General features: G+C 40.5%; 2 protein-coding genes across 2 annotated transcripts; one reads left to right on the top strand and one right to left on the bottom strand.

Annotated features, from left to right (window-relative positions):
- Positions 1-104: 104 nt before the first annotated feature.
- On the bottom strand, positions 105-5,935 carry LOC135641313 (UDP-glucose 4-epimerase 1-like). Its single transcript, XM_065156650.1, has 9 exons — positions 5,609-5,935; positions 4,089-4,138; positions 3,186-3,321; positions 2,408-2,509; positions 2,102-2,329; positions 1,282-1,363; positions 809-891; positions 580-671; positions 105-486 (listed from the first exon to the last, which is right to left on the bottom strand). Exons 1-9 carry the CDS (start codon positions 5,789-5,791, stop codon positions 393-395), a joined length of 1,050 nt encoding a protein of 349 aa, XP_065012722.1. The 5' UTR covers positions 5,792-5,935; the 3' UTR covers positions 105-392.
- Positions 5,936-7,437: 1,502 nt separating this feature from the next.
- LOC135671990 (zinc finger CCCH domain-containing protein 20-like) lies at positions 7,438-8,325 on the top strand. Its single transcript, XM_065180448.1, has one exon. It carries the CDS (start codon positions 7,438-7,440, stop codon positions 8,323-8,325), a length of 888 nt encoding a protein of 295 aa, XP_065036520.1.
- The last annotated feature ends 4,345 nt before the right edge of the window (positions 8,326-12,670 follow it).

Genomic DNA, 12,670 nt, shown 5'->3' with positions numbered 1-12,670 from the left:
CTACTTAATAAACATCTGGATTTCTAAACCATATATATATATATGTATGTATTGAGCATAACATATGAAACAAGTTTGTCTCCTCAGATCAACTGACACAAACGGAACAAGAATGGGAAACACTATGATCAAGTTTAAGAATGTTCAAAGTGTAAGATGTTTTGGACTGAAAATATACCTTGTGAAGTTGCTTTATCAAATATATATGAACATGAAGGGCATGTGAATACCCTGACCTAATGGTACCAAAAACACACCGTTGACTATAATGTCTCTTCAACTATGGAAGCATATTTATTGGTAAAATCCATCAGAATTTGGATTCATGTCTGGAAATCAACATATGGTGGTCTTTCTTTCTGTATGGAAGAACTCTGGAAAGTAGTGCTCCTTCAGGAGGTGGAGTCAGGTGATCCGTATCCCCAAGGGTTCCTTTTCGCCCAGTTCCATTGATCCCGACACATTTCCTCGATGCCGTACTTTGCCCTGCATTGGCACATTCATCGTTGAATTAAAATACTGGTGGCTAAGATGTAAAGAAATAAAATCTTATCTACAGCAACTCAGGCAATTACGTACTTCCACTTAAGCTCCTTCTCTGCTTTTCTGGTAGATGCATATAAAATTTCAGCATCACCAGGTCGTCTTCCAGCTTTAACCACGGGAATTTTCTGGGAGGATCTTAATGTCAAAAGTTGCAGAAGAAGAAATATAGCAAATAGCAGGTTAAGTAGAGCAGCTTATATCATCCCTAAGCTTAAAAGGTAAACTGTGGGTAGAAAATTACGAGGCGTGGGTTGATGAATACCTTTCCGGAAGTCTTCTCAAATGCCGCCACCATTTCCAAGACAGATGTTCCCTTCCCAGTTCCTAGATTATAGACTTCACAACCTGCTCATAGGAAAACACTTCATAGCAACATAGATAGCATGGTCTTAACTAGTTACAATTGATGGTTTGGCAAATATCCCAAGAAGACCTACAGATGCATTTAGTGTTGTTAAGTGTTCATTTGTCAACTTTTAACACCATGCAATACATATAATTTATAGTAGTCAGCAAATGCTAATTTGCCCATTCATGAGACCATGCTCATGAGAATAGAAAGATACTCTAGTTAAATTGCAAGGGAACATTTTGTGCAACCTTTGCTTTTCTCCTAAAATGTTGCACTTTTTTTTTTGTTTAGTTAATATACATGACAAAGTTCTAATATATAAATTATAGAGCAAAAAGTATGAAAGAAAATGATGAGTGTAATGTGAAATTTTGCATACGCACCAAGATTGGAGGACTTGAAGAGCTTCTGCAGGGCTGCAATGTGTCCATCTGCTAGATCAACAACATGAATATAATCCCTTACCTGAGATAATCATTTAACGTTGATAAGAATAGAAATCACGAAAACAAACATTAAAGCCCAAAGAATTATGCCCCATTGATCCTAATCAAAGTGCTTTCAAGATCAGTCATGCAAGCAAACTGTTCATTTTACACAATACTAATTTTCAAATAAACAGCATTGTTAACCCAGAAAACTAGTAAAAATTAGGTTCCAACACTGTATGCTTCGCCAAACTATTTAAGACACTAAAAACAATCAGAGAAAAACAAGAAATTCACAATCTAAAATGTATCCCTCAACGCAATTTGACAAAGAAATTCCAGTAAAGAACGTATGAAGATGCTATGGGCACCTATTGTTTTTCCAACTAAAGAAACTTAATTTGTTTAAAGCCTCATGTTCCTGGTTGTGATTTTGTTGAAACAGCGTCCACTTACAGCACAAGCTAGTTAGTATTTCTAGTGCTTAGTACATGTACATACATACATAGATATAATTAGTGTACATAAATCAGAAGGTTGAGTACCAGATATCCAACCACATCTACTATCTGACAAATGCAACATGCGAAACTCTTTTCATAAGCAGATAAATAATGTTTCGATAATAGAATCAATGACAGACATGAAGATGAGCTGTATAGAATGGGCAAAGGATAAAACCACTTATATGAAATCATGTCAATAAACTTAATCAAAGTCATATAAATGGGCTAAATCAATCACAGCTTGGAGCAAAATAGAGAAAAGACAATACTCCTGTGCCGTCTTTGGTTGAATAATCATTTCCAAATACTGTAAGAGCAGGTCTCCTCCCAACAGCTACTTGTTGTACAAAAGGCATTAGATTATTGGGGAATCCACGAGGATCTTCACCAATATTTCCACTAGGATGAGCTCCAGTGGGATTGAAGTATCTCAGTAATATTATGTTCCAATCCTTATCTGCGCGATGGATATCACGACAAATGTCTTCGATCATAAGCTGCACTCATTATTTAAAATTATTAGCCTTGAAAAAATTGGTACCCAAATTAGCCACGGTAGGAACAGATGAAGAAACCTTAGTTCGTCCATACGGGTTCATAGCGCATAAAGGGGATTCTTCTGTACAGGGAACTTTTTTTGGCCATCCATAAACAGTAGCTGATGATGAAAATACAAGCTGCAAAAAAATTAATGTTAGTGATCAAATGCTTTTATGATTAAATGGGCTAAAAGTTTACGTAAGAAAAAAATTATCAGAATCATTCGGGCAAAACAGATTAGTATCCTCACTAAAAATCGCCAAGTTAGAAGGCCAATGGCAACTTTTTACAATAATATATCTGTGAGCCGAAGGTAGGATGATGCTTGAAAGAAGAAAACTTTGAAGAACACAACCACCAGTCATATGAGCGCATGGCCAAATTTAGTTGCAAGGAAAGTGAAAACAAGAAGAATGATTTAGAATAGCTGATGATAGAGCATAACTTAACAAGAGATGAAGGAAAAAAGTGACAAGTAATCTATGACAAAATAAGCCCTTGTTTCTCAACTTCTTAAAAGAAGCTTCTATTGGACTACTTGCAGCTAAAAAATCCTAAGAAATTAGCCACAGAAGTTATATACCGAGTGATACACAGAAACTGATTTGCCAGGCAAAATGTACTTCTGGGATGTGCAGTAAAAGTCATACAGAGTACAATTATTTATCTTAATTAACTTGGTTGTGATGTCTATTCAACAAAAAAATAACTTTGTGCATATCATCACAAGAACTTCATATTCAAAGATTTTTATGGATTTCTAATGTCCCTTTTACTGTAAAGTCTAGGGCCACAAACATAGTGTGAGAATACCTTTTTGCATCCGTGCCGAACCATTGCTTCCAAAAGCGCGATGGTGCCAATAATGTTATTATTGTAGTACAGCAAAGGTTTCTGAACACTTTCACCCACAGCCTTAAGCCCAGCAAAGTGAACAACAGCATCGAACCTGCAAAGCAAATTACGAGCATAGGTGAATATCTTAACACAATAATTCATATTACAAAAAAAAATTACCAATGTAAAAAATAACAAAGTATGGTTATTTATGATGAAGATTGTAAGAAGTTGTGTCCTGAAATAAATTTTGGCACTCCTCTACAGTGAAAATGAAAGAAAAGCTGAGGTGTAGTTTTCCTTTTCTACATTGATAAGAGTATGCATAGAAATCTGTTCTTTACAAATTCTTTACGCGGATATGTAACATCCAGCACTAAAATTAATACAACAGTAATGTGTGACCCCCATCAAACAGAACTAAAATTAAATGCGACAGCTTACAAATGAAGCTTGAATTCCTACTATTTTGTTGGATGAGTGTCATCGTACTATTTCTCGAAACCACATCATTTTCCTCCCCATTCAGTCATGTCCTCAAAACAATAAAGAAAAGAAAACTGCAAAGCAAACCACCGTCCAAAAGCTAGTTAAGCAGCCTCTATAGAGGTCTACAGACGCCTCGCCACATGCAGGTTTAAGGTTGCACAATAAACCCAGCGGAGGAGGCAATCTTGTGCATTGAGCTGCCCTTGCGGCTACGCAACATTTAGTAGTATGGTGTAGCACATCTGATTTGATGTGCTGTCATGGGAGCTCAGAAACAAAGATTTTTTCATCAAAAGATGGTGATTTGAATTTTAAAGGAAAAATGACATAAATTTTTTAAGACAATAATTGAAGGTCACGAGCTAAATATGTTCATTTAGAAAACCTTACTTTGTTGAAGCAAAAAGTTTATCCAATGCATCCTTGTCTCGAAGATCAATCTGCAGAGGCATAGAATTTCTTAAGAAACCAAACTCACATGATATGTCTTGCAATATGTTATTCAATATTTGCTCCAACTAGACAGGAAAAAAGAACATGGTTTAAAGAAAATTTAATTGTCAATATCTGCAAAATAATCAGACAACACATATTCGTATTGAAGCATTATTTTCATAAATTTTCCAAGACTACTCAAGAATCAACACAAGCCAACTATACATTAAGCTTTAAATTAGGCAGGGAATAAGGACTATATTCTCTATATAGATGTACCAGGTAACAGAAGATATCAGATCAGTTTGTTTATACAAGGAAAATGCCACCATGCAGAAACAACTATAGGAATGCACATAAATGTCAGTCAATTCTACATATATGTGCAAAACAAGAAAATATGGAAACTTGATATGAAGTTATCAAGAAATACAAACCATACAGAGAAGACTTTAAACAGCCTCCATGAAACATTCCAAAGTTAGAAGTAAAAATGGTGATGGAGCACCAATATTTTCAAGTCAAATCAGAAGTCTTTATTGTGGATGCACCCAGATTGCTTGTTGAAGAAATAATAAAAATAATAATTAGAAAAAATAATCCAGGCTTCATCTGGTCATAGAAGAAAGAGACTGGTGGTCCAAATGCATCATATATCTAGAATTAGTGATGCATAGTACATCAACCACAATTTGATCAGCAAGAATGGGCAATGAGAATAAGGTTAGTGGTATGAGCATAACAGTTCCTAACCATTAAAGAGCTTCCATGAACCATTCCAAAGTTAGAATCAGAAATGTTGGTGGAGGACCAATATTTTCGAGTTAAATCAGAAGTCCTTATTGTGGATGCACCTTAGGTTGCTTATTGAAGAAATATAAAATAATAATAATAATTAGCAAAAATAATCCAGGTTTGATCTGGTCATAGAAGAAAGAGACTGGTGGTCCAAATCCATCATATATTTAGAATTAGTGATGCATAGTACATCAACCACTATAACGTATAAGCAAACTTGCTATGCGGTCATAGGAGATGCACAACTTGATTAGCAAGAATGGGCAACGACAATAAGGTAAGTGGTATGGGCATAGCAGTTCCTAACCATTAAAGTTGAAGAACTACAACCAGAGGCCACAAAAATCATCCTAATAATTAAAGTTGAAGAAAACCGAAGCCATCAATCCAAGAGGGCAAGCGGAATAATAGACAAACGTAACCCACCAATTGGTTAACCCTTAGAAAGAATTAATCTGAATCCATATTTCGTAACAGAAGCACGAATGTTCCGAGCACTCCACGCTTGAAACGACAGAGGACCGAATACGAAACAACTTCAATCGAGAAGACACGTACAAAAATCCAATCTTGCACAACCAGGTCCACAAATCTCGAAGAACTCATCCATCCAATCGAGAAAACCTAAACTTCAGCGCCGAATGTTCATGGACAGAACAAGAGAACAAGGATGGTACCCGATGGAAGGTCAAGTTCTTGCCGTACTTGCCCGCGAGCGCAGTCACGCGCTCGACAGCGACCTCGGAGGAGTTATCGAGGTTGTCCACCACGACGACCCCGAACCCGGCAAGGAGAAGCTGCAGCACGGTGTGGCTGCCGATGTAGCCGGCGCCACCCGTGACCAGGATTCTCCTCGCCATGCCCGATGGCCCAAGGAGCGACACAGATCGAAAACCGCGGGGTGCGAAAGAAAAGTAAAGGAAGGGTTTTAAGGCCCCAAAAGGAGAAAGTCGATAAAAAGAAACGGCGTGGAAGGGAGGAGGAGGGCGACGGAAGCGGAGGGGAACGAGCGGACGCGATTCCGAGGGGAGGAAGAAGCGGGTATATATACCCTCGGGTTACACTCGATGCCACGTCCCATCAGGAAGAAGCGATGCGCCTTACTCATTAATCTCTCTCCAAACGACTTGACTCGACTCATCTACCATCACTTGGGTTCACGGATTCACTTTCGGTAGGTCAATTCGAGTCCAAATAATACATACGTCGACTCGATTTGGACTCGACGTATAATATAACCGATCCATTTTGGGGGCGGATGGAGAGGAACGCGGAGTGTCTCCGTAGTTTTGGGGCTTCGGATCTCGATCTACGTGTAGTGGTTAGGAAAATAACCGATCCATCAAGGCCACGACGTTAATTTCGAGTATATTTTAGCTTGATGCAATCGTCGCTGTAGCGGGGTCAGTCATTTGCTTACCAAGTGAAGTGTTGCGGCACCCAATTGGCTCTTCAATCGAGCATCATCACATGCATCACTTGCATATACCTTCGGTTAACTTGTAATCTCGCATCGAAATCAATCATGCTCGTGCATGCATGGAGTATCGATCTAAAAGAGCCACCGCATCCGTAGGAATGCACGTGACCGAACTTAAAGAAAAGGAAGGAGTACGTTGTGATATCTGTCGTCTTTCTCATCAAGCATACCAAAAGGAACGACTAATAATAATTGATAAGGTGATGAGTCTTGTGACGAATTCTTCTGCTGACTTGTTTATTTCCTTCGCTTTTTGCCGTCTTAATTAAAGCTTGCAGGTGTCGGTGAGACGTCCAGAACAAACCGTTAGATTTCACATCCATGCATTGAACTCGGTGGGCGGTAATAGTTATAGCTCGGCTTCTCAACTGCACCGGGCGCCAAGAGGCATCCGCACCGCCCATCAGATCCTTGTGCGAATCACGAGGTGGAGGCCTATTAAGTTATATAGCAATTAAAGAAAACAGGATACACCGACACAGGATGATCCATCGGGGCCCACATGTGCGGCCGATCGACCGCCCGAAGCTACCCTCTCGCGTGGCTTCTCGGTGATGCGAGAGCCCGAAAGCCCAGATCTGTTCGTGGGCCGATCTAGAATCGAGGCGAAGTGGTTGACTCAACCCATCAAGGAAACATTCGTTTGACTTGAATCCGACCCGATCCATAACGGTGACCCAACCTGACGTTGCTTGAGACCGCATTTTAATTCGAGGAACCCACCATCCGGCCCGCCGAAATCGTCGAAATGGGGCCCCGTTCCTCATCGGTGGGTCCGGACCATCAGCCGCCGTCCACTTCCGCTTCACCGCCTCCAATCTCGCGCCCGGTGTACACACCGCCCTCGTTTTCCACCAACCGCCATTGAAATCCAAGCGGCGTCCGTTTCCACGCCCTTCTATTGATTTAAATTTCAAAAGGCCCCGTACCCTTCGGCTCCACAGTCTGCGAACAAAACGCCTCGGCCGCTCCTCTCGTGTAAGACCACTTCGAGCCCCTCCTTACCACAATCGAACAACGCATCTAATGGCGCCCGGCGAGCGTCCCCTCCGCCATCCGATGGGCCACCCCCCTCCTTGGCCTGTAACCGAGCACCCGATGGCCGAGATGCAGCAGAACGACACCCTCCCCGTCAGCGACGTCGTCGGCCTCTCCGCGATGCAGCACTTCCTCCTCGGCAGCAGCGCCGACCTGGACCTCGCGGCCGACGAATACGCCTGCGACGAGTTCCGGATGTACGAGTTTAAGGTGCGGCGGTGCCCCCGCGGGCGGGTGCACGACTGGACCGAGTGCCCCTACGCCCACTCGGGAGAGAAAGCGCGACGGCGCGATCCCCGCCGGTTCCAGTACTCCGGCTCCCCATGCCCAGACTTCCGCCGGGGCGGGGGGTGCCGCCTCGGCGACGCCTGCGATCTCGCCCATGGCGTGTTCGAGACATGGCTCCACCCGGCACGCTACCGGACCCAGCCCTGCAAAGACGGCACCGCATGCAGCCGACGCGTGTGCTTTTTCGCTCACACCCCCGAGCAGCTCCGCATCGTCCTGCCCCCGAGCCCGACGTCGTCTGGCAAGATCGGCGTGAACATGTTCTCCTCGCCCACGTCGACGCTGGCGCTCCTGTCGTCGCCGTCAGACGGCTCGCCGCCGTTGTCGCCGGTGGGGGTAGACGATGTATTCGCGGCGATGAGGAACCTGCAGCTTGGGAAGGTTAGGTCGGCGTTGCCGTTCGGTACGCGGAGCGGGTTCGCATCCCCGGCGTCCCTCGAGAGCGATCCAGCGACACGGGGTAGGAGGGCAGCGGCGGCCGTGGCGGACCAGTCTGCGCCCAAACTTCTCGAGGACTGGGGGAGGCAGGAGGAGGCTGCGGAGCCGGCGCCGGATCTGGCATGGGTTTCGGAATTGGTGAAAGATTAAAGGAGTGATCTTTGACATTTTTGTCAATATTTGTTCATAAATAAAATGGAAAAAAGATTGGGAATAATTTTTGTAGTGGAAAGGAAAAAAAAAAAAAAAAAGGAGGATTTTTCTGGTGGTGAAGACAATAGCTGGAAAAAAAAGAGGAGCAATATTTTCTTTTTCTTTTTCTTTCCTGTGAGGAAGTGAAGAGAAGATTCTCAATGTGTGCTTTTGTTTATTTTTATTCTGCCCTTTTTTTATATGTATATAAAACTCCTGCAACTTTTTGCTTTGGATCTTAATGTAATCGATGTCAAATAAAGTTTGCGTTGCTGTCATTATCTCGAGAGATGGGGGATCAGATATGATTGAAGACAAAACCATAACCCTGTTATTGAAACAGGTGCTGAACATGATGTGGAGCTGTCAGCTTGAAAGAAGATAAAAGAGAATGAAGAAAAAGGTGTGCTGGTATTTGGCAAGTCAGATCTCTAGAAACCTTGTCCCTCTCCGACAAGAACCTTGTGGTATCAAATCCTTTTCCTCCATTACTTTTGTTGCATCAATGACTTGAAATATACATGTTGCAAGAATCCAAAGAACCGGCAATTGTGGTTTCTGCAGGTTACTGCTGATTCATCGCAGTCTTCAGCAAAAAGATCAGCATGGAGAGAGAGAGAGGGAGAAGTTGACAGCTCGGGACCAAGGATGTCATTTCCTTGACTCTTTCCATGGAACTTGGTAGCCGAATATGGTTTCCGATGCCAGTAATGACTAGAAACTGTGTTTGGTGATTCCATGGAACTTGAGATTAGGTTGGAAGGGTTGTTTGAAGCACCACAAGCTTCCATTTCCTCTTGACTTGTCCCCATGGAACAATTGAACTACGGTTGGAGAGATAGAATCCAACTTCGTCACTTGTCAACTTTTTTGAAGCGAAATCACTTCACCCACCAGTCCAGCTGGTCAACCAGAAACCAGGTAGCAAAGAAACAAAAGGTGCATTCGCTTCGCAGTCCAGGTTGGGATTAGCTTCGATGTGAATGTCCAGAGTGCAGTTGAATGAGGTTGGATCAAATCTTACAGCTTATATACCACCAGAGTGAAGAAGATAATCTATTTGGAAGGTAAAAAGGACAGCATAAGATTTAGCGTTGGAATGATGACTTGTTGGAAAGAAGAAGAACAACAAGCACGACGTGCCGTGCAGTGCGCGGCAAAGCATCCAAGGAATTGCGTTGAGAAAGCACGACGGGTCTGTTTCTGAAACCATGGAAGACTTGGCCTCTGGTTTGGCTTCTTTTTAAGGTGGCATTCATTAAACGGGAAGGAAGGACCTTAAGGCTTCTTTGCGAGATTATTCCTCTCCAATTATAGACACGACGTATCTTAGTCAATAAAAAATTCTAATCGATGCTCCTATTAAATCAACGAAATTCGAATAAAAATATTTTAAATATAAATGTTTTTTATTATATAAATTATCCTTTCAATTAGAAATCAGCAACTTAGTCAACAAAAAATAAAATAAAATAAAAAATCTATTTTATAAAAGTTAAAACTAGCACGATAATCATTGATATTTCTTTTCACTTTTTAACTCATATTAGGCTAACTTACTCTCATCAAAGGGATCGCATCGGAAATCCTATTCCTTTATACGTATAAGTTTAGGTTCGATGATCCATCAATTTTATATCACCTCTCTGATGAACAATTTTGATGAAGGATAAAGTTGTTGCTATAACAGTAAGCTAAGTGTAAAACCAAAAAGAGCTAATCAACATAAATAAGAGTGATAAAAACACATATTATCTTTGAATAAAACCTTGCTACTCTTGATATAATGGACTTATTATCGGTCTCGATATCATTCTTATCTCTTGTCACTGTAACCTCCTACCTCCTCTTTAGGTTTATATAACAAGTAGCAAACCTTATAGTTTCTTTCAGCAACTGGATGAATAAAGGATGTTAGGTGTTGGAATTAGGGAAAAAAGGGGCTGCGACTAGAAGGACCTCACAACACCACCTCTTCTTTTTTTTACTGTTGCTCTTAGTTAGAGTCTCAACTCTAGGTCGACTCATGACTAGATAAAAGGAATAAGGGCTAATACCTTTAGAGATCAGTTGGAATTTTGATGGAACTCTCTTTCTCTTCTCTATCTCAACTAAAGTTTGCTACCCAGTGTTAGATTGGCTTCTAGTTTTGGGATTGTTCAAGAGTGCTACACTCCCTTAGTTTTATAAGTAGAGTGCCTAAGATTCTGACTCCCTTTAAGGCTTAGAGAGTCCTAATATTTTTAAAGACTTAAATTGTTCTAATATCTTTAGGACTTCAAGTATCTTAATATCTTGAAAACTTGAAGAATCCTAATACCTTTTAAGACTTTGAAGGGTCTATGCCCTTAGCTATGTCTTATCCGTTACTGCATGTTATCCAAATCTGAATCATACTCAGATTGAGATTTAGGTCGATGTGATGCTTAGTAGGAGCAGGTCGACTTGGGCTTTGAAGCTTGATTGATGACTTGATTTGGAGTTTGTTCGAGACTCCGATTGAATGAGATCAACTCAAATCATGACTCCCCAGTTAGATGATGCAATCTTTGATGAATCTTTTTTTTTCAGACATTTTTTTCTTTCCATATGTAGGTTAGAGATTTCACCTTAGTCAATTAATGTGGTTGATATTGTTATTACAATCATCCTCATATATTATTATTATTATTATTATTATGAGGACAACAGTAATATCCGAAAGGTGACATCCTATTCGTCACGTAGCATCACATTGTTGATCTTATAATGATAAGATATCGATCATGATGCTAAGATATTTAGACTTGTAGGATTCATAGCATTCATGACAAGCAGCATGATGAGCAAAATGAATGACCGGAGAAACGGACGAAATAACCACATGTATAAACTAGTTGACATGTACAGGAAGCTGTATTGTACTGCGTGAGTAGCAAAGGGGAGCACGTAGCAACCCTCGGTCTGCCATGTCTTAACTAAGCATGAAACAAAACCACTGTGTGGGTGTCACGGTGATCACCAACGTGAGACATGCCCAACCATGCACCGGAAGAGATTAACCCAGCGTGACTCTATGTAATTATTTCAGGTTAAGTCAACTGCTGCTTCTTTCTCATGTGAACTGGTCAGTTCATGTTTGTATTACCAGTGAGCTAAAAGGTTGACCTGATGGATTCAACCTCTCGTCGATCGATGAGCTGCAGGAATTCTTTTTCCTTCACGAGTGGATGATCGCAAATGAATCGAGCTATTCACCAGCAGTTGGCCGTTTGACTTGATAAAAGGCTGATGGAGATTAATGAACCAAAGTTGATCATGAACTCTTAAAAATGATACTGGACGGTTCAAAATTTTAACATTTGGATTAATATATATCATGTCAGATATCATATCAATTAAGAAGAACTTAAGTTACTAACTTATAATTCTTCTAAATGAATAAATAAATTGATATATATATATATATATATGTACGTTTATGAATTAATGATAATACGCACTTAGATATATGTGATCATTTACAATAAATATATAGGACTAAAAAGTAGTGTTTTTTTTTTCTAAACCACAAAGATTTATATCAACTTTTCATAAGAAATATGAACTTAACTCAGCTAGTAAACATTTTCATTTTGTTAAAAGCAAATTAAGATTAACTAATAGGAACAAAGTAGCATATCACGGTTTGTGTTAAAGCAAAGCAGATTAGGAGGAGGAGGTTAATTCTCCCTTCCCTTCAAATATCAAAGTATCTAATGGGCCCGGCAAAACATGCCATCCAATTCAAGGCTTTATGACAGTGCAAGAATTATTGAATGGTTAAAAGTTCTTGTAGAAGGAACCTTCCTCTTGCGCAGTCATTCTAAACCAGCAGCATACTCATAATAGAGGATATCTCGAGACCACGAGTACCTGCGTCCCAAAACACAAAACATAACAAAAAGCATCAGTATTCCTTTGAAGACCTCCAATATTGAATGTAATTTATGATCTCATGAATCATCATAATTTATCCCACCCTACCATCTCTCTCATCGAATAGGAACTTTGACATATCCTAGTCATACCCTAAGAAATAAATTGATTCACAAAATGATGAAACCCTACATAATAATGAATTCATCATGGGTTGGATAAGGCAATAGCAATCATGATCTCTCACCAAGTGTAATAGGAGAGGAGGGTATTGGAAATAAGAAGAGATGGAATGAAACAATAGTTTTATAAGTTTAAAGATTAAAAGAGTCAGGTTAGACATATATATATATATATATATATACGTACGTACGTATGTATGTGTGTGTTGACTTGACGATCCATA

The sequence above is a fragment of the Musa acuminata genome, chromosome BXJ1-4, assembly GCF_036884655.1.
Source record: "Musa acuminata AAA Group cultivar baxijiao chromosome BXJ1-4, Cavendish_Baxijiao_AAA, whole genome shotgun sequence".
In the NCBI taxonomy this organism is placed as follows: domain Eukaryota; kingdom Viridiplantae; phylum Streptophyta; class Magnoliopsida; order Zingiberales; family Musaceae; genus Musa; species Musa acuminata.
Note: the sequence above shows the minus strand (reverse complement) of the source record. Positions and strands in the feature narration are given on the sequence as shown.